The sequence below is a fragment of the Sparus aurata genome, chromosome 8, assembly GCF_900880675.1.
Source record: "Sparus aurata chromosome 8, fSpaAur1.1, whole genome shotgun sequence".
In the NCBI taxonomy this organism is placed as follows: Eukaryota; Metazoa; Chordata; class Actinopteri; order Spariformes; family Sparidae; genus Sparus; species Sparus aurata.
Genome location: NC_044194.1, coordinates 35543690 through 35566191, shown reverse-complemented (window position 1 = coordinate 35566191; position 22502 = coordinate 35543690). Strand labels below are relative to the sequence as shown.

The 22502-nt window shown below is 41.9% G+C and overlaps 1 protein-coding gene across 3 annotated transcripts in view; it reads left to right on the top strand.

The window, feature by feature from the left end:
- The window catches only part of kiaa0513 (KIAA0513 ortholog), a 42655-nt gene extending 20366 nt beyond the window's left edge, over positions 1–22289 (top strand). For 2 of the 3 annotated variants that reach the window (XM_030425849.1, XM_030425850.1), the window contains 8 exons: positions 443–650; positions 733–773; positions 945–1014; positions 1819–1896; positions 7536–7565; positions 12396–12476; positions 17492–17586; positions 19295–22289. In XM_030425849.1, coding sequence (XP_030281709.1) covers positions 443–650; positions 733–773; positions 945–1014; positions 1819–1896; positions 7536–7565; positions 12396–12476; positions 17492–17586; positions 19295–19344 — 653 coding nt within the window. In that variant the 3' untranslated portion in view covers positions 19345–22289. The remainder of the gene's footprint in view (positions 1–442; positions 651–732; positions 774–944; positions 1015–1818; positions 1897–7535; positions 7566–12395; positions 12477–17491; positions 17587–19294) is intronic. The other variant, XM_030425851.1, reaches the window with a different exon arrangement.
- The last annotated feature ends 213 nt before the right edge of the window (positions 22290–22502 follow it).

Below are 22502 nucleotides of genomic sequence, written 5' to 3'. Positions count from 1 at the left end.
GGTAATCGACTCGTCGGGACTTCCCGTCAACAGGAAGCTGCTGCAGAAGAGAGGTAAATTTAGTCAGCTTTTCAGTAGAAATCCAGCTAAGCTGGCGGAGGTTAGATGCCCCGGACTATGTGCTGAGACCCTATTTGTACTGTTGCTGAAGTTTGGTGCTGTTCTGAGCATTATTTGTGGCTTTTTGGTGGCGGTTTATATTTGGATCCATTTACTGCAGTGTATTGTTGTCGTGCGGTCGTTTCTGAGGTTGATAAAACTCTGTAAATTAGCAGTCTGCTAACTTGATCTCTCGAGAGGGAGTCTAATACAGTTTCACGGTCTGTTAGACCATGGATTAAACTTACACCGGAATATCCCTTTAAACAAATTTGCCTTGTGGGGCTTTGTAACACATAAAACAGATGTCATCATTTTGAACTCCCTGCTTCCTCTCATTAAGGGAAGTCACAGCCATCTCCCTCAGAGCTGCTGGATCGTGGTGGTCCTCCAGCTGGCTTGGATTTATACCTCAACAAAGCCAACTTCTGGCTGACTGGGAAGAAGGATGCGGCCGAGCGCATCCTTAAAAACACATCCAAGACTGATGTCAAAGGCTTCTTTGGAGGCCTGGAGAGCAAGCTGAGGAGCTCGATGGCTCCAAAGACTGAGTGAGCAAATGCTTTTTCTTTGAATTATTTGAATGCCTATGTATAGTCTTTATACCTTACTCTCCTGCATTCTCATTTCTAGAGAGGGGGAAAGCTCGGTTGAGACAAAGCCCATATCACCAGGTATAGTGCACCAAAGATTACTTTTAACTACTGCAGTGTAATTGGCTGTACAATAAGTAATTTCTTTTCTTCTGCTCCACTACACTGTGAGTTTTCAGAAATTCTGATTTAGATATTAGATATATTTAGATAGCTGTGCTAGTGCCTGCCATGTTTTTTCTTCCACCCCAGTGTCTGAGGCTCCAGAGAAGAAAAAAGAAAAGGTGTACCTGTACACCCACCTGAAGCAGCAGCCCATCTGGTGAGTTAAGGAACTCTGGCCACAAAGGGCAGATACAGGAGCTCTGAAAATTTGATATGTATTGTCCTTAAAGGCATACTATGCAGGATTTGTAGGTTGCTGTTTGTAAACACAGCATTCAAAGTTAGCTCCCCCCTCCCCAGCTCAACAGGCCAGAGAGAGAGCAGCGGTTGTCAAGTGAGCTAGAGTCAATGAAGAGAAGGAGTGACGTTGGTGAAACAAAGCAATGATTCAGAAATAAAACATTATTATCTGAAAGTTTTACCGCAGTAAAGTTCTAAAGCACAAACAAACACACGCGTCCTGACAACCCTATGGGAAGGTGTAGCCAGATTCTGTGAAGCGTATGCTTCATTCTGTCCACCGTTTGCCTCTCTGCTCTGCCTGTGTGTGTGGCTCAGCCCTAATCTCCATTGTAACACAGTTTTTATACAAAGATTTCTATAGAGTCCTGCCCTCACATCGCACACTGCAATTGATTTTTGGGACTAGACACCAATACCCAAAGGTTGACACCCAGAAACATTTTATGCAGCAAAATACTAAGAAAATAATTAAATAAAGGTTGAGGGCAGGCTCTATAAACACTGCCACTCATAAGGGATGATTGAGATGGATTCGATATATGTGAATCTAGAGGAAACACAGTGCCAGATATCATATTATCCATACAAAACCTAAAAACTCTCCATGTAAACCTCTCAGGCCGCTGCAGTATGATCAATTTATTTCCTTTTAACCCAAATGTGAAGTGAATTAGATCAGGCAGGAAACCTATTGAATGTGATCCCTTCTCTCTGTCAGGCATACGCTAAGATTTTGGAATGCTGCATTTTTTGATGCTGTTCATTGCGAGCGGAAGAAAAGATCACCAACCACAAGGTGAGTGTGCATGGAATCTACACGGATGAATGAAACCATTCAGTTACATAATATAATATATTACAAAATAGTTTGGATTGTGGGGAAAATTTAGATGTGCGTTCCCTCTTGATGAAGCTCAAAGAAAGGTTGAAGATCGTGTAGCGATTACTACTGGCTTTTGTAAAGACCAATATCCTGTATCTAAGGTCAAATCATACAGTGCTGTTGAGTTGGCTTCAGCCTAAAATACTTCAGCTCATAATCTCCTGATACCTCACACCTCCTCTCCTCTCCTCTCCTCTCTTCTCCTCTCCTCGTTTCCGTTTCCGGTGAGTGTGAGTGAGCGTGAGTGGTTGGTGGTGGTGGATGTGTGAGTAGCGCAGAGTTTTGAATTGTTTGCTGTCCCTGTTTATCAGTTTTCCACCCGTATGTGCATGATCAGGTAAGCTTTTTGATTGAGTGACCGACTAATCAGTGGTTTGTCTGGGGTTTTTGGGAGGAACGGTGTCCGAGAACCTCCGTCTATCCGGCAGGGAGTGCGGATAGTCCCACCAGATAGTAAATAGAACCTCCTCCTTAGTGTGGAGGAGGTTCTGTTGGCTGCTGGTGAGCAGGTGGGACACGACAACCTCTGCTTTGCATCGCGGATGAACAAAGCAGTGGTTGTGTTCGTTAAAGACGAGCCACTTGTTCATCAGCTGGTGCAAAGTGGAGTGTTTGTCAGAGATTTGTTTGTGCAGGTGTCCCCGCTGGCGGATCTGTGCTGTGCGGTGCTACGCGCAGTGTCGCGGCCGAGGGCACCGCGGTCCGGCCCAGTGGACCCGAAGCCGGTGCCGATGATGATGTTGTGGACGCGGCCGGCACTGCTGGTGTGCTGTTCAAAAATAATGTAGACAGGGAAGAAGAGAGCCAGCCTGAGAGGCAGCAGGCTGATGTGACTGCAGAAAACCTGAGCAGCTCTCAATGTGCAGCTGCTAAAGCTCAAGTAGAACAGGTTGAGGAAGAATCATCCACAAGTGTTGCAGACACACAAAACAGTGAGATCACTGGAGAAGGACTGGGTGTGTTCAGCAGCCAGGTGTCAGAGGAAGCAGATGACATGGAGTATGACTCTGAGTCAGACACCACTTCTGTAGGGGAAACATCCACCAGGACCACAGATCTTTACTCCCTAGAAGATATAAATCAGTTTCTGGATGAAACCTATAAAACATCTGTTAAAGTCAGTGATTATTTCAGTGACACTGACAAATTCACAAGATCTGTTGATGTCCTAAAAAGATTGGTTGGTTTTGACCTTTTGGATGAGAAGAAGTCCTTTCGCCTCAAAAAACATTTAATGTTGGGGAAAGCAACAAAAGGCAAAACTGTCAGAAGAAGGCCCAGAAAGTAAAACGCGATCATGAGTAACATGCTGGGTTTCTCTATTTACTGTTTTCTGATAGTTTCTTCCTGTCTGTTTCCTCTTTCAAACTTCTTCATGAGGAGTCTTAAAATCGGGTCTCTGAACATTAATGGAGGGAGAGACAGACACAAGAGAGCTCTGATCTCTGAAGCTCCCACTTTAAAAAACACAGATGTTTTGTTCCTGCAGGAGACACATTCAAATATAGCAGATGAAACAGACCGGAGATTATGGTGGCAGGGTCCATGTGTCCTCAGTCACGGCACTAACTTCAGTGCAGGAGTAGCTGTTTTGTTTAAGACAACAGCCAATGCAGGAGTTATATCCTACACTGAAGTGGTCAAGGGCCGTCTGCTCATTGTACAGGCAGAAATACACAACAGTGTTTTCTGCTTCGTCAATGTTTATGCTCCAAATCACGGAGCAGAAAGGGTACGTTTCTTCAACCTGATGAAAACTGAGCTGAGAAACTACCATCAGGATCAGCTCATCATCGGTGGAGACTTTAAATGCACATTAGACTTCAATTTAGACAGGACAAGTAGGGAACCTCATCCTCAGTCAGCTCAAAGCCTCAATAACATCATCACACATCTGGATCTGTTAGACACATGGAGGGTAAAACATTCACAGTCCAGACAGTACACATGGGTGAGGGTCAGTAACAACAGGATCTGTGCTGCACGGCAGGACAGGATCTATATTTCCCCAAACCTAAGCTCCAGACTAATTCACTGCCATATAAATCCAGTTGGTTTCACTGACCACCGGTTTGTTAATTTAATTTTGAACATCTCGCCAGGTGAAAGGGTTAAGTCCTACTGGCTCTTTAATAACAAGCTCCTGCAGGACACCACTTTTTGCCAGCACTTTCAATCTCTGTGGCAAAAGTGGAGGCTTCAAAAAGCTAACTTCAGTTCTCTGAAGCTGTGGTGGGAGGTGGGCAAGGCACAGATTCATGTCTTTTGTCAGCAGTCCACCTCCCATTCAACTGCTTAGATAAAATCAACAGTTCAGGAATTCGAAGCGAGCATAAAGAGCATAGAAGAGGAGATACAGGGAGACTCAGATCCAACTAAAGGCCAGCTGCTACAAGAGAAGAGGTTGGCTTTGAGCTCCTTTCTGCAGGAGAGGGTGAAGGGGGCTCTGGTAAGGTCTCGTTTCCTTCAGCTGAAGGACATGGATGCCCCAACCTCTTTCTTTTTCAACCTGGAGAGGACGGTGGCACAGAGGAAACAGATGACCTGCCTTGAGCTGCCAGGAGGCAGAGTGACCACCTGTCCAAATGAAATGAGGAGCCACGCAATGGACTTGTACACTAAATTCTTTGCAGAAGAGCAATGCAGCATGGAAGGCCGTGAGGAGCTCCTGGAGGGGCTTCATCAGCTTAGTGAGGGAGAGAAAGCTGCTCTGGATTTCGAGCTGACTTTAGAGGAACTGACGATTGCTGTCAATCAGATGGCATCGGGACGGGCACCGGGGATTGATGGTCTTTCCACTGATTTTTTTAAACACTTTTGGAATATACTTGGACCTGACCTGCACTGTGTTCTGTTGGAGTATTTTAGAACAGGATCTCTTCCTGTTTCCTGTCAGCGTGCAGTGCTTTCCTTGCTGCCAAAAAAAGAAGACCTGGCCTTACTGAAAAACTGGAGGCCTGTGGCTCTCCTTTGCACAGACTATAAGGTGTTTTCCAGAGCCTTATCAAACAGACTCAAGGACATCCTGGAAATAATTGTACACCCTGATCAAACTTACTGTATACCTGACAGGACAATAATGGACAACATTTTCCTCGTTCGTGATGTGATTGATGTGTGCAAAAGTGATAATGTCAGCGTTGGCATTGTCTCTTTAGACCAGGAGAAAGCGTTCGACAGGGTGGATCACTCTTATTTGTTTTCTGCACTTAAGGCGTTTGGTATTGGTGATGGTTTTTGTCTTGGATGAGTTTGTTGTACAGGGATGCACAGTGTTTGGTGAAGGTGGGGGCAGGGTTGAGTCGGCCAATCCCTGTAAAGCGCGAGATCAGACAGGGTTGTCCAATCTCGGGTCAGCTGTACAGTCTAGCTATTGAACCTTTACTGTGCAGGCTGAGAGATCGCCTCGGTGGTCTCTCACACTGACTGGTACTTTAAAACCTGAACGTGGTTTTCCTACCCTGTCTGCCTATGCAGATAATGTATATATTTTTGTCTCTAATCAGGGTGATGTACAGGGATTGAAGGACAATCTGTCCCTATATGAAAAAGGCATCGTCTACATGGGTGAATTGGGCAAAAAGCGAAGCTCTGTGGGTTGGATACAATAATCGTCAGGTAATGCCAGGTCTGCCTGGAGGACTCCAATGGGGAAAGAGGATTTAAAGGTATTGGGAGTTTTTCTGGGCAAAGAGGGCTTCCAGAAAAAGAATTGGGAGGGAGTGAAGGAGAAGTGGGTGCTCAGTTGTCTAAATGGAAATGATTGCTACCCCAGTTGTCATATAGGGGAAGAGTTCTGGTTGCCAATAATTTGGTTGCCTAGACCCTCTGGCACAAACTAACAGCACTGACACCACCGAGAGGCCTGATAGAGGACATTCAGCGAGCCATCTTGGACTTTTTCTGGTCTGGGAGACACTGGATCTGAGCAGCTGCCCTCTATCTACCTGTAGCTGAAGGGGGACAGGGACTGATCAGCATCCAATCTAAGATCGCCTCCTTTAGACACAGAACAGCACAAATCTTCTTTATGACTGTGTCGCAAGTTGGTGTGACACAGCTCATTGGCTGTTGAGAAAAGCTGAACTATGACAAACACCTGTTCCTCCTACAACCTGAGAACATGGACATAAGTGGATTGGCACCTTTCTACATCTCAGTTCTGCAGGCTTGGCAGATGTTTAAGATCCAGCGTGACACTGCAGAGACTCTGGGGATGTGGCTGTTTGAGGAACCCCTGTTCTTCAGCAGCTTCATCAGCACTCAAACGCTGCAGTCTGCCAGCCTGCGGGCTAATCTTAGAGGAGCTGGCTGCACCAAATTTGGCCACCTAATGAAGATGACGGCGACAATTTGAGAAACAAGAGCAACATCACCCCTATCAGGCTGATCTATAAAGTGGTGGAGGAAGTCTGTGCTGCCCTGCCCCAACACCTGAGAGAGACTGCTGAAGATCGCATGCTGTGTGATCAGTGGAGTGAGGGCTGTGAATACAGCTTCCCCTCTCTGTTCATCACCCCAGCGGTGGGGGAGTGGCAGGAGGGAGAGGGTCAGCTGCTGTCATTCACGACTCCTCACCTGGATAGGTTTCAGGCTGTGGGAAAAAAAGCACTGTATCACATCAGCATTAAAAACCCTGAATGTGCAGTCTCTGGCAGGGATGGAGGAGTCGAGGTGGACTCAGTTCTTTGGCCCAGACATTTCCCCGAAAGGCAGCTGGCGGTCTCTGTACAAGCTACCCGTTGAAAAACAGACAGCAGACCTCCAGTGGAGGATTGTGCACGGGGCAATAGCTACAAACAGATACAGAGTGCACCTTGATCCTGAGCTAGGGGAGGGATGCATTTTTTGTTCGCAGGTTGAGACTTTGGCACATTTATTTGTTCAATGTCCTCGTCTGGACATTTTGTTTGAACTGTTAAAAACCTGGTTTCGGGGTCTTGGGGAGGTTTTTTCTTTTGATTTGTTTTTGTTGGCCCAAAATATTTTGTCAAGAAAAAGTCTGTCCACACACTGTTGGACTTTATTTCCGGTTCTGCAAAGTTGGCCATCTGGCTGACCCACAGTAACCAAGCTCAAACAGTGGGCAGTGTGGAGCCGGTGTCGGTTCTAAGAGGAGTGCTGAAGGCCGGACTGTGGGTGGAATATGCCTATTATAAAATGATGGACACGCTGCACGTTTTTAAACGTATATGGGCTGTTGGGGAGGTTTTGTGCTCTGTAGGGGAGGACAGGGATTTGGATTTACATATCTGAAACTTGCATTGTGTTGTTGGTGTTGATTGGATTTTTGTTGTTAACTTGAGGAAAGTGAAAGAGTGACTTTTTTGTTTGCTTCTTGAAGTGGCTCAATAAAGGGACTTTTAAAACCTCTCCTCTCCTCTCCTCTCCTCTCCTCTCCTCTCCTCCTCTCCTTCCTCTCCTCTCCTCTCCTCTCCTCTCCTCTCCTCTCCTCTCCTCTCCTCTCCTCTCGTTTACAAGCTGTTGTTGTTCCCCTTTCTTCTGCCTGTTGACTTCAACCCTTTGTCTCCTTGTCCCTTGCTGCCGGGCAGGGGAACGCAGGATGAAGAGAAACACAAGAGGTCTGTCATCTGTTTGTATGTAGCCCTAAAATATTTTATAGTAGTCTTACTAAAGGAAAAAGCAAAGATTCATCAAGGTGGAAAGGAAAATAAAGGAAATTGCATCACTTCCTGAAACAGTATCAGGGACTGTCATGGAGGTTGAGCATAGTGGTTGTTTTGGACTAATGGACAAATCTGAAGTGAGCAAGCTAAAAAAAAGAGCGTGTTTTCAAGCTAGATTTTTGGTTTCCCTTTTTTTTCTGACAGTCTGAGCACAAAGAGCTGTACTTACAATTTTTTGGCAGCTCTTTGAGTTTGAGGTTTAATGAGTTGATGATGTTTGTGGTGTGTGTCTCTAAAACATTCAAAATTTAGTTAATTAGGTTCTCAGTAAGCTCTGGCCAGAATTCAGGTTTAAAACATTCACAAAATGAACTTATTATCAACACGTAGTGTGAACTGAGGTTAGCTTGCTAAGCAGCTATCCCCAATGCATCCTGTCTTGTTATACTACTTTGTAATACAGGGGCAATAATCTGATAGCCCCCTTAGTTTCAGTTTGGAGATATATAAGTGGTGAGTTTGCTACTTAGTCTAGTAAGTTCACAAAATAAACTCATATTTTTACACCTATTTTGTTTTTTACAAAAACAAAAAAATAAGTCCATACTATACTGTACTCTGTCTTCAAGCAGGATTCGGTCGCTCTCAGAGGCTGTGTTCTAGTGTCTAGTGTTTTCAGTGGCCTGTTTAGCAAGGTTGAGCTGAGCCATCATCCTAGGTTTGAATTAATTTATTAATTTGATACATATTGAATGAAATGAAATTAAAGCAATCACAAAATGGTAGCTGTAAATATTTGCCCCCAGGCGACAGAGGCGAAAACTAAGAAGAAACCACACTAAATGGGTGAATTCATGGATGTTCCAACGATAATTGGCTTTTACTTTCTTTTTCCATAGCTCTTCTTGCACTTATTCACTTAACCAAACAGCCAATCAGAATGATTTTTCACAGACAGGCAGATTCAAGATGCTCAGTTGCCCTAAAGCCACAGACAAGTTCCGACTTGTGCTAACATTGCTGGACACAAAGCACAAACACCGCTAGAGATGCTCACCATTGCCCCAACATTGGCCAACAGGTCTCATATAGCAAGGAACAAAGTGATTAAGAAATGGTAAGAAATCAGGGTATTATGATATTAAAAACAAAACTCAGAATCATCATTCAGATCCTAAGTTCAGAATTTTGTGGACAGAATCAGGAAACAGAAGTAATAATCAGCTAATTTGATTAGGTTATTTAAATATTTTCTTCTTTATGTTCTTTTGAGTAAATTACATTTGATTAATCAATTTTTAGCGTTTAGAATGTACCAATGTATAAAGTGATTATAATAACAGATGTGTCTGACCGCTCGCTACAATCTCCTCATCAGCTCTGATGTGTATGAGACTGAGAAATGAGAATCAAAGACATGAAGTGAAAAGCATGAAAAGCTGAGGCAGATGGTGTGAGACTGAGGTTACAGAAACAGGGTTGAGGTGAGAGCAGCTCAGTGTTTAGGTGATTGGTGAGGCTGAAGGGTTTGGGAGTCACAGACATGCTCTAGTTAACAGTAATAGGAGAATCTCAAATGGTAAATACCTCAACTGGACATCAAGGATTGTAGTGTGAATCTAGACTGTGTTTTGTATAGATTAGAATATATAATCTACTTACTCACAGCATGACAGTGATTTCCACATTAGAGTGTACCCCATTTGGTTGTTTAGCTTTATGTGAGTTTATGTTTTCTTTCATCTTTCTTCATTTGGCTTCTGTAGGCATGCTGTTGCAGGTGTATGTGACTCACCTCTGTGTTCCGTCATGCTGCTGTTGTAATGATTTCGTGCTATCTTTTATGAGTAAAAGTATCACAGCCACAGCTAATATCCTGAACATGCAGTGAGAGTGTGTATAATATCTGGGCTGGTATGTATATCTGAAGCAGGAGACCGAGGCAGTAGATTGTTGCAGTCTCGAGGTGTTCCACGCCTCCTCACAGCTCACTGCATGTTTTCACCGTTGGTCTACCTGCTTGTGATTTATGTTTTTCTCTCCCTCCATCTGCAGTCTCTTTTTTACCACCTGCACGTTTCTATGTTTCCACTGCAGACTGATTGCAGAGGTATGCTGTACATGTCATAAATAGACATATCCAGCTTTACAATTGAACACAGCAACTGCTAATGTACAACACTGCATTTTTATTCAGTTTGAATTTTGCCGATGTGTTCTTTTCATTCCTGACAATACCTTACAAAGTGAATATTATAGATCTGTTTTGTTTGTTTTTTTACATTTTTCCAGCCAAGGACCTCTTAGTAGATTGAGATATGAAGCAACGACCTATACTACATATATTTTATACAATGTGTAACTAACTGGTCAATATATCACAAGTTCTAATCCCAGGTCATCAAAAACCTACGCCACTTTGTCACGCCCTTTGGCATCTGTGTGTGACATGACAGGAAGCCTCATGGGACATGAAAAAACCTCAGTTATGATGACCTGGTAATGAGACCAGTCTGAGTTATCTAATAGCTAACTAGTTCACTGTTATGGGTTGGTGTTGTCCTGTGACTAACTGTGGGTGAGCTTGCTCACCTGCGGTAACTCAGCGGACCCTCTAGGAGTTGCAGATCCCCCATTGGAAACCCAAGTTATGATGTGATGTTGCGATATTGACAGTAGCAAATGATTCAGATGAAAGTGATGAAAAGTCAGTGATATTCTTTGTAAAACAGTCAACACAGCTTTCTAAAATAACTATCTGTAGTTCATCTCAAATACATTTTCTCTGTTGTTGTTAGAAGAAATGGCAAAAGTGATCCATTCCTCTACTTACTTACCATACCAAATGAGAAGATGCCACCTATTCAGCCCTGTGAAAATTGCTCAGCAGGGCCATAGCATGTTGACTAAAAAAGTTTCCAGGTTTATTTCCTTGTTATGTGGCACTCTGAATATGCAGTATTGTTTCTCCTGCTGGTTTCATCAACGAGTTCCTGCTTTGTCCATACACTCAAAAGTAATATAATAATGATAGTCATTATGAGTGGCCACTGGGCAAAATTTGAGGCAAGGCTGTATAAATAGTAGATTCATGCTGTTTACTTACAGACACAGTAACATTAGCATTAATTTAGAGTACTGTTTGTGTCCACCTGATTAATGTGAATTGAGCTTAGTTTTAAGCTCTGTTTTGGCTCTTTACTTGCAAAATATGAGTTTTTTCAGCAGCTAGTTATTCATTGTGTCTGTCTACTATTTGATTTTGGACAGGTAGTTTACGCTGGGTTTATGAGAGTTTTTTAAAAAAAAATTCTGCTGGAATCAGTTGCCTGCTGCTGTTGGCAATAAACTTGATAAGAGAGGAGCAATGACACATGCTGTCTAGAGCGAGAACACTGGAGTTGTTGTGGTGTGTGCAGTGTTTCCCATACATAGGCTCTACTTGGGTTGCCTGCCCAGCTAGATGGGGAGATAAAATCGCCCAGGAAGATAAAATCCGAATTCTACTTTTTATCAAATCCCCATGTAAATTTACAGCGCACACAGACCCTGCCCTCCGACCCCACCCAACTCTAAACACATGCGCACATCACGCAGCATACATTAGCTCTTGAATCAGCAATTTACTTAGGTAAACACATTCATATATTCGTGGTGGTCCCCAACAATATCAACATTGGCTGCCACATATTGATTTTCTACTTTTCAAAAGTCCCGTTTTCACTCACTCAAGAAAGTGCACCTGTCATTGAATAGCATGATATTATATACTCCGATATGGGGGACGGTGGTGTGGTTTTTAGTCCGCCGGTAAAACCAATGAAGAAGAGTAGGTAAAGCTGTTGGCTAGACTGGAATTCTCTCTGTGAAAAAGAAGGCTGGCCTCATCATCAAGATCAAGCCCCAGAGAAGAGCGCCAAGCTTCAAAGCCAGTTTTTATAGTTGCCAAACCGTGTAATTACATCATCATGTTCAGTCAAATGAAACTTGTCTAGAAGAGCCACACAATTAAATAATTTTATCCCCATTCAAGTTAGCCGGTCGTACCAGTGTTTCTGTTGCAATTAATTTTTCACCACCATCAATGAGGCCTTTCACATCATACATTATGTTATTCGACCCACTTTTAGTCTGTAAATAGTGATTAGTGCAGTTTAAGTATTAAACAATCCTCAAGGGTTTTTGAAGAGAATTCTGGAAAGTATTCTAGACAAAAAGTAAACGTAGAGAATGCAGATGGGATAAAAAGATGACACAGCCAGTATTAAACATGAAGTAGCAAGTTGGAAGTAGCAACCCATTGTATAGGTTGGCAAGCTGTGCATTAAGGTTTTTGATCAAATGATCACCTAGCATCAATAAGACCACTATATTTAATCTGTATTTTTGTTACCATTCAGGACACACATAAAAATCACATCCTGCCTGTCATCCGTGCTCATCCTGTCTTTACCCGGTTTATTTTGACAATCCACGTAACTTTAGTGGTGTTCAGGGTTACTAAAAATGTGTTTTACAGTGCAAATCTGCACTCATTCTCATCTGCTTGTTAATGAAGATGATTCTTGTGAATGAATCATTTGTTGTTTTTATTGTTTTTCTGCTGGCTGGTAAATGTGCCCTTTGATATTGTTTATTGTCTTTAATGTGTGTCTCTTTTTGCATCCCTTTACACAATGACCAGGCACAGGAATGGATGTCCATTGTTTGACACCCACCCCTAACCTGTTTGTTTAGAGAAGAGTACTGAATTATAGACTGACTCTGACTGTCTCTGTGCTGCAGGGAGAAGTGGTGTCATATGACTCAGGAGGAGAGGGACGACAGCTCCAAAATCGATGAGAACATTGCCTTTGGTCAACTGGGGTGAGGAAGCTGCCACAGTATTGTCTTTGAACTAATTCCATTGAATAAAGCACAAGGAGGCTTTGGCTTGGAGCTATGGGGAGATTCAGCAAAGCGACCTCCTTGTGGTTAAGTGTTACTGGCCTCAATGATAGCAATATGATATCCCATACAGTGCCTATAAAAAGGTTTAATCACCTTCATTGTGTTCCTCTTCTTTTGCATTTATAAATGGAAACATGGTCAATATGCAAAAAATACACAAAAAACAACTCTTTAATGCAAAGGTGAAAACAGATTTCTACAAAGTAAAGTAAATTAATTAAAACTAGAACTGCAAGCAGTTATGAACGGGGGCCAAGCCCCCCTGCGCGACTCGGACCCCGCGCACCGCAGAGCCCACAGAAGTTGGCCCAAAGGATGACGGACTCGGGGCAAAAGTGAAGACACAGGCCAACGTCTGAGCCGTGGTATTCGCTGTAATGGGAAGTGTACCGGAAGAGCAAAAGGCTGAATGTGTGCTGATTTGGATATGTTGTAGTAAGCCACGCCCACATTGACCAGTAATGACCACCTTCAAGATATGGCCTCAGGATTGGCCCTACATCATACCGACCAAATTTAGTAAAAATCGGTGTAGCCGTTCAAGAGATATAAACTCTTTTTAGCGCCCCTAGTGGCCAAAAATCGCCAAATTCGGCTCATCCCTTCCTAGTGTCATGGCAACCAAAGAACTCAAATTTGGTGTTAATAGCATTTAGTTTGACTGAGATATCAAACAGTTTACATTTTTATCGCTAGCTACAGAAATGTGTTTGTTACTAATTTGCGCATTTTTTGACCGAGCATAATTCTTTTGATAACTTTAGATCAGGTCCAGCTGAAGTGTACGTGCCAAGTTTCACGCAGATAGGACAAAATCCCAAGGAGGAGTTTGAAAAAGTAGGTTTTGCATATGTGGTGATTTAGCGAACGAAATGTGCAGCAGAAGTGGGCGTGTCCTATGTCAGAAAACCCAGCTCTATTCAGGGAACATATGGCTATAAGGTTTGTGAATGTGTTATTTAGAATGTGGAAGTTACAGGCAAAAACGCGATTACATCCATTATAGCGCCACCTACTGGAGTACATGTGCAATTTTTGGTATGGAAGAACTGTGTCCTATTCTATCTGTACCATATAAATTTCAAAGCTCTCAGCATAATAGTTTGGCTGAAATTAATGTTTGTTGTTTATCTTGTAATAAGCCACGCCCACATTGACCAGTCATGACCACCTTCAAGATATGGCCCCAGGATTGGCCCTACATCATACCGACCAAATTTCGTAAAAATCGGTGTAGCCGTTCAAGAGATATAAACTTCCCATATTTTTAGCGCCCCCTAGTGGCCAAAAATCGCCAAATTTGGCTCATCCCTTCCCAGTGTTATGGCAACCAAGGATCTCAAATTTGGTGTTAATAGCATTTAGTTTGACCGAGATATCAAACAGTTTACATTTTTATAGCTAGCTACAGAAATTTGTTCGTGAATAATTTGCGCATTTTTTGACCGAGCATAATTATTTTGATAACCTCATGTCAGGTCTAGCTGAAGAGTGTACGTGCCAAGTTTCACGCAGATGGGACAAAATCCCAAGGAGGAGTTCGAAAAAGTAGGTTTTCCAGTTTTTGTGATTTTGTGAAAAAAAAATTCGAACCGGAAGTGGGCGTGGCCAATCGCAAAGTGATTCAGCTTCATTCAGGGAATCTGGGGTTACACGGTTTTTGAATGTACGACATACGGTTTGGGAGTTATAGGCAAAAAAAGGTTATAGCGCCCCCTGCAGGCGGATATATGTAGTTTTTTGTGCCTGAGATATTCGCAGGAGTCTGGACCAACCCTCCAAATTGCACCACCCTCCCTTGCAGGGTTTAGCCTGCAGCACCACTTTTAGCTGGAGAAAAATAAAAATTAAAGCTGCAAGCAGCGTTGAACAGGCCCTCGCAGTCCACGCGCGTCAGGACATGCTGCCGTCGGGGCATGCTCAAGCAACACCTTCCCCTGAGGAAGTCGTTGCTTTATAATTCGGTGGCCTGCTTATGCCAGTATGAAATAATGTACGCTGAAGTCAGTTGCTGCTGCATGATTCCCCTGACAAAGACTGAGTCGATGGTCCGCCTCTGGAGCTGGCTGAAGAGAATGTGTACATGAGGCGTGATGCAATGTAATAGTTTCAGGAAGAAGCTGAAAGTATTATTGTCCAATAGCCTCACAAACCTTCCAGCTTCCTGCAGAGTGGTAGGCTCAGACTCCCCTGATGGTTTCAAAACACTGGATGATGTCACCTTTGTGCTAAAACAGTGTTCACTGCACAGATATGGAAGTTCCATCTTACTCTGTTTGCTCTTGGGAGTCTGTGTGCCACCACTCTGTCACGCACACTGGTTCTCTTGGGAGATCTTGAAAAAAATCCAGAGAATCCAGCCAGGTCAGAAAAGAACTGATTAACTGATGGGATGGCGGAGGTCATCTGCTGCATGATAAAAGCTGAAGAGGAAGAAATTGAAGCTCATGGGGGAGTTGCTGTTGTGCTTGTCCCTCTGGGGCTTTAACAGCCAAAAGTGTAAGTCTGAAATAAGATCATCAGCTGAAAGCCAACAACATTTCCTACATTTCTATGTATATATTGTGTATGTGAAGTAAAAGATGTGGGATCCAAATCAAGCTGAAGAGAACTTTTTCTTTAGTTCTTCCATCTGCTCTCCACTGTAGCGATGATGTCACGCACTCTAGCTCATGCAATACACACCCATTATAAAATCAGAAGACGGCCTACAAATCCTTAAAACTAAAACTGTGATGATTTGAAAACCGTAAAAGATTTTTAAAAACTGAATACATGTCCAATAGTTTGAGGTCTTCTGACTCTTTAAAAGTTAGAATGGTGTGTCTAGCTCAAAATATGAGAGACGAGGAGAGGTTGAAGGTCGATGAGTTTTGAAGAGGACTTGAAGATTTCCCCATTTAATCCCATTGACACTAATTAGACTGCGATCAGTGAGCCACTTATTGGCATGCTGTATTTTCAACACAATATGCAGGAATTTGTCATTACATATTTCAGGCAGTTTATGGACTATCAAAATTCTTTTGATAACTTTTTGTCAGGGGGGTCTACAGATGCTACATGCAAAGTTCGGTGCAAATTGGTCAAATCGTCTAGTCCGAAAAAGTAACGTTTAGTTTATTTGAAAACTAAACTGTAAAAGTAGGTTTTTCATTGTTTGCAATTTTGCGAATGGAAAGTTACGGCAAAAGTGGGCGTGGTCTACACCAAACAATTCAGCTGAATACGCGTTCCCTCGGCCCCTCTGGCTTGGCCCCCTAAAAATCTTTACAATTACAATAGGGTTCCTAGCACCGCTGGTCCTAGGAAACACGTATGCTTGCATACGCGTACCCTCGGCCCCTCGGGCTTGGCCCCCTAACTATACAGTGTAAAATAAGTATAGAAGTATTCACCCCCTTCAAGATAGTATTTAGTATATGCACCTTTCACCATAGAGCAGTTTTACTCCAATCCTCTGTCAGGTTGCACGGGGATCAGGTGTGAACAGCCCTTTTCATGTCCAGCCACAAATTCTCCATAAGATTGAGGTTTTTGCTTTGACTCGACCACTACACAACATTCACCTTGTTGTCTTGAAACTATTTCTGTGTAGCTTTGCTGTATGTTTTGGGTCATTCTCTTGCTGGAAGATGGATCTTTTAAGTTGTAGGGCTCTTCCAGACAGAATAATGTTGTCCTCCAGAAGTCCCATTCATTTTAACCTAAACCTTTACAAGCCTCCCAGGGCCTGCTGCCATGAAAGCATCCCCACAGCATGATGCTACCAGCACCATGTTTCACAGTGGGGATGGTGTGTTTGTGGTGATGTGCAGTGTTTGGTGTCCACCAAACATAACGTCTAGTCTGATGGCTAAAAAGCTCCATTTTGGTCTCATCAGACCAAAGAACATTCTTCCAGTTGACCCTGGAGTCTCCCACATGATTTAATGAGCTTTGCTCAACAGTGGCTTTCTCTTTCCCACTCTCCCATAAAGCTTTTACTAGTGAAGAACCTGGGCAACAGTTGATGTCTCTCCCATCTCAGCTGCTCTCAGCTTCAAAGTAGTCATAGGTGTCTTGTTGGCCTGTCTAACTAGTCTCCTTCATGCACGGTCACTCAGTTTGTGAGGACGGACTGCTCTACGCAGATTTACACATGCCATATGCCCTCCATTTCTTGATGATGGATTTAACTGAACTTTAACTGAAGGTGACTGGGCCTTTCAGAAACACGTGTCTTTATTCTACATCAGTTAAGACACATTGACTGCACTCAGGAGATCTCTATTTCACTAATTGTGAGACTACTAGCACCAACTGGCTGTTGGATAAGGTCAGTCATATTAAAAGGGAGTGAATACTTAAGCAATCACTTATTTTACATTTTATGATTTTAATTCATTGAAATTACTTTGCAAATTACTGCAAAAACTGCAAATTGATTTTCCTATGATAGATGGAGATTGTTTGCGGAGAGGGCACAGTCTAACGTGATTTTGCACTTTTTTTGGATAAGGAATGACAGGTGCTTTATAGTAAGAGTTCTGTACTGTTTTTCCCCCTGGAAATGCTGATGTAAAGGTAAAACATTTTCTCACACATGGGCCAGATCAGAAATCTAACACCTAAACATATGTTGAAGAAGGAAGATGTTAGAAGAATGGTGTGACCGTGTCTTCCAAGGACTGTAGGTGACGTCAGCTGACATTGAAACAGCTGTTATATCTGTGCTTATAATGGTTAATCATATATGACTAGATAGTATATAAAGGAGAATAACACTGGATTCAATGTGTAAGTCTTATTAAATACCTGATACTTAGAATAACAACCAGTGTGTTTCTTTTGGATGAAGGTAACACTTTGTTTGTAAATGCTAAACAGCATTGTGTTTGCAATCATTTCCATTTGTACTGAGATGAGTTTCGTACTATGTGTATTTTCAGGACATTCGCTCATAACATGCTGGCGTTTGGGCTCAGTAGGAAGCTCTGTAATGACTTCCTGAAGAAGCAGGCCATCATTGGGAACCTGAATGAAGGTAAAACACTAAAGGATAAATTTAACCTAAACACAAGGTTTCTGCTTATTTAGCCTGTTTACGAATTTGGAATATTAGATGTAAAACACCCAGAATTAAGTCATAGATCACAACGACAAGCAAGCTCACTAATTCACTTATGTTTGTCAAGCTGCTGTTTAATCACTGTCAAGTCATTTCTTCATTAATCAGCCACAACATTACAAACACTGCCAGGTGAAATGAATAACATCAGTGATTTTGCAGAACCCCATTGCAGACCAAATATACTAACTCTTGGCTACAGCAATCCCCTGCAGCACTGCAAAAACTGCTCAGGATCAGCCCGAGGAAGTGACAAAGAGGTCAAGACGTCGACCTGGCCTCCAAATTCCCCAGATCCAAATATGATCAAACACCGTGGTGACGTGATTGAACAACTCCAATCCATTGAGGCCCCACATTGGGTCAGACATTCCTTGAGCTGTCCTGAGCAGTTTTTGTGGTCTGGTGCATTTTTCTGCCAGGGGGGGGGCACTACCAACAGGGATTGCCATTGCAATATGATGTACTCAATGTACTTGCATCTGTAATGTTAAAAAGTGATTTCCTATTCACATCAGTGAACCTTTACACGCCCAGAATACACATCAATGCTGCATCCTACTGGCAAAGGCAGGCAAATGTGCTGCAATCTAAAAATGTTTGCCATCTGCAGGCAATGGCCTGCTTGTAATGAGCTTATGTGTAATTTACCGTTTAAAAACTAGAATGGATACTAACACCCAGAAATCCTATAAAGTCTCAAAAACTTACTTTACACATCGTGACATGTTTTCCATGTTTTATAGAGTGCTAAAATGACCAGACAAATGCGTATAAAGCCTAGCTAGTGTAAATAATAATGTTGCTCTCGGCCTGCCATCTGCAAACAAGTGAAGGAAAGTGAGTAAAAGTTCAAAAATGTTTCAGCCAGTCCGTACCCTGTACAGCTTTAGCACAGGTCTTATACTGCCTTCCAGTCAAAGTTGGAGGTCAGATGTCAGAAGTTGGAAACACAAACTCAGAAATTCTAAGTGTTCCAGGTGCACAGCGCCAAATGTTGTTCCTTTGGCAAATGTGCACACATGAACCATCAGCAGTGCAGCTTCCATAGTGAAGCCTCCTTAGTACAGACTCTGTATATATATTAACAAAGAAGAGGAGGAAAAACAACACATAAGCTAACAGACGCCATTATACATTTTATGTTATGGCACATAACTTGGAAACTTACCTGAAATTTCATATCAGTTGCCTAATAAAACATCCAACCATGGCATTGCTGGCATTGTTGCATGATGTCAGACAAGTCGGGGTAGGTGGATGTGCCCAGATTATTTATTACTTATAGAATATAGATTACTTTGAGTGTCATTCTCATGATGGAAATGTTCCAGTTCCAAGTTGTCTGGAAGGCAGCATTCATTTGATCTGAATCCTGGCTTAGTAAAACTGCCGAAAACTATCATGTGGATGTCTCAGCCCTGCAAGTTACACTCTCCTGCACTGCATTCTTTAACCTTAGGTGTACCATATTCATAAAGTCTTCCAGGACCATCTACCTAACTTGCATAATGAGATCTGATCTCAATGCATCGAGATACAAATTGCATGTAAATGCCAGGTGGAAATCAGCTTTCATTCCTCAGATTCAAAACAAATGTGTCTGTGTTTTACCCATTTGCAGAACAGTACAAGTTGCTGACTGACCACATAGAGAAAATAGCGGCAGAGTGAGTTAAAGGACATCAGGTGGCATTTCAAAGTCTCCACATAACCGACTGACAGCACACACACATCAGCAATTTCTTCAACTCAACGTCACAGTGACCAACTCTCTATTTGACTGTTGTTCGATTGTGTGGGACACTGCTGAAAATCATAACCAGCTGGACTGAACTGTGCTGTATCGTGGCAAACCCTGTTTATCCAACTTGATAATGTGTGTTCTGTTCTGTATCAGCAATAATACAACATCATCAGCTGGTTCATATTTTACTATCTGTAACACCTGTGCTTGTGAACTTCTTTACAATGATTAGAAGCAAGAAGAGAAACCATCCAGTATAAAACCTTATGAGCCTCAGTATGATGTCAGACTCTCTGAATCTACAAATTATACACATGGTGTGTAGATGATATTATCCCCTATGCTGTTTTATTCTGTGTTTTCTGGGCAGCCTTATTTATTACATCTAAGTGTAATATATCTTACAAAAGCTGCACTATATATCCTCCTGCCTTGTTTCATTTAATAAATGTCTGCATACAGTTCAAAGCAGACCTGGGTGTAATGGTATATGGCAATAATAACTCAAAGTGCTTTAATTTGCTGTTCACGTGGCATCAGGTCAGTTTTGAATCACAAAGTCAGAGTTAGGTATTGAATACTCTTATGAGTTTCTTAACGCTGTAGTATCATATTGGCAGCTTTAACATGCAATATTTAACATGTAACATCAAATTGCTTTTTCTAAAATGGCAGACACAATATCCCCCTATGCCTTCTCTTCAGAAAAAGTTTAGTTTTATGAGAATTATTCACTGCCTTGCAGAATTGACACTCTCTTGTTTGTACATTACGTATTTCTACAGCAAGGTGGAAATATAATATCTTAGCATAAAGCCTGGAAACAGGTGTTAACTGCTATCATGGCTCTATCTAAAGGTAAAAAAATTGCTTACCAGCACCTCTAAAGCTCCCTCGCTTAACACAGATTTTGGGTTAGGGTTAGTGTCATGGCAAAACCATGACTTGTAATTTTAACAGCTTTCATACAGACTAAAGCAACAGTTCACCCAAAAATGAAAATTCTGTCATTATTTACTCACCACCCTACTGATAGGAAGTCAGGAGAGGATTTGGAGTCTGCAAAAACATTTCTAGAGCTTCACAATGAAACAGCATTGCAGCCAAGTGTAATCCAACTCTATGGAAGCTTGAATTCCAGAACACCTTAAGTGGATGCACATGTTAACTTCACATTGCGGGCCCTCTATATATTTGGCATACACCAGATAAGCTTTATGGAGACTTTTTTCTACAATTTCAAAACAAGTTGTCATCTACTTCAGTCGTTTAGAAAAATGCTTCTATGCTGTTTTGCTCTGAAGCTCCTGAAATGTTTTGTAGACTACACAACTTCATCAGACTTTTCATTGGCACAGGGTCGGGCAGATGATGACAAGTTACTTAGAGAAATGTTACTACTCATTTGAATCTCTTTCTCGCAACTAGTAGTATGTTACATATTCATGTTATAGTGGCATTAATTTTATGTTTTCATTTAGAAACGTTATTATACCTGTGGGAGCAGTAGAGACTGCTTATCAATCCAAAGTGCCTTCCATTAAAAACTTAATGTCCTTGTCTTTGACGTTACCCTCGATCGCCCGACCAAACACTATTGCAGAGCTTGCAATGATCACTCTTGATCATTCTTCTCTGCATGCAAATACATTCTATTTCTGCGTTTTCTGTGATGGACCTACGTAGTAGTTTCATTTGGTTGAACTGTGATAGCCACAGCATAGCTAAGCATGTTGCCTGGCCCATGATACAGACTTATCCTGCTGCATGTGTATCTACCTGTACAGCTATCTAGAGTAGTACATGCAAACACCATCAAGTTAATGTAAAATTAGTGACTTTGATGGGACATATCATAATTGTATTACTTCATCCTGCCACTGCAGGGTAGCATTGTGTCTTCCTTAATGACACTTCTCAATGAGAGATTCCTGAATAATATTATTCTTTGTTGTTTCAAGAACGTATGTGTGCTTTTAAAACAATGAAATATGGTTATCTACATTTTAAGCACTTTCTGGAAGGTTGAATTCCATTTCAGAGTGATTATCTATTTCAATCTACTGTGTTGATGAAGCCATTTTGTAAATACTGTACATGTTTTTTTGTATGTTGTAAGAATTGCTGCTGTTTGTGATTTCTGTGTCTTTAATTGTAAATATATAAACAGTAGGTGTAATAGTGCATTGTGACCATTATTTCTATCAGAAACATAAGTGTCTAATGGTAGTTGAGCCTCAAGTGCACCCTTGTTTAACATGGACATTCAAAGTAATTGCATATGGTGTTGTCCAGTAATCTCCAATATAATTGTAATCAGTCCTTCACAGCTGAATGATATGTTTTGAGCCACATGCAGTACAATCATACAAATTATATCTGAAGCTTTGCAGACCTCTGTAATATGTTTTTAATTGACTATGTTAATTCTGTGTGTAAAAGTGTCCCTTTTGTGAGTCCAATTGTGGTGGAATGGCTAAAGATTCTCCACTATTGTGTTTTTCCTGATGTGACCTTTGACCATGTTGCAGCTTAAATGCTTTGTGCGCCCTTCTAGCCCCGTGTAAGTATTGACCTGTATGTTGTACTTGTTTTCTCAGCGTTGAGCCATTTGCACTACATTTAGTCTAATCATCTCCACATTCACACTACACAATTTTTCTGAATAATGTTGCATCAATGCCTTTTGTATTTGCACTGAATGGCCAGTGCACATTCTCGCTTAATTAAGCATGTTTGTGGTGAAATGCTGACAGTAGATTGTCTTGTTTCCTGGTTGAAAAGACAATTTGAACCTTACTGACTTTGTATTTAGTAGCAGCCAAGTAAAATGTAACATTAAAGGAGTACATTAAAGGAGACTCACTCTTGATTGGTGGGATTGACCTGTTGATTAACACATGTTTTGATGAGAATGTCGTCTCCAAATCCATGGGTCCCCAGTTGCTGATTTCCATGCTAATAATCTGTCATACTCTAGATTGAGTGATAGATTCTAACCAGCTTTATTCAAAGAGCTGTACAATAAAAAACTACTTACAGACCGAATCAACGGTCACTTCTGGGTAAACAATCGGTGGTTGAT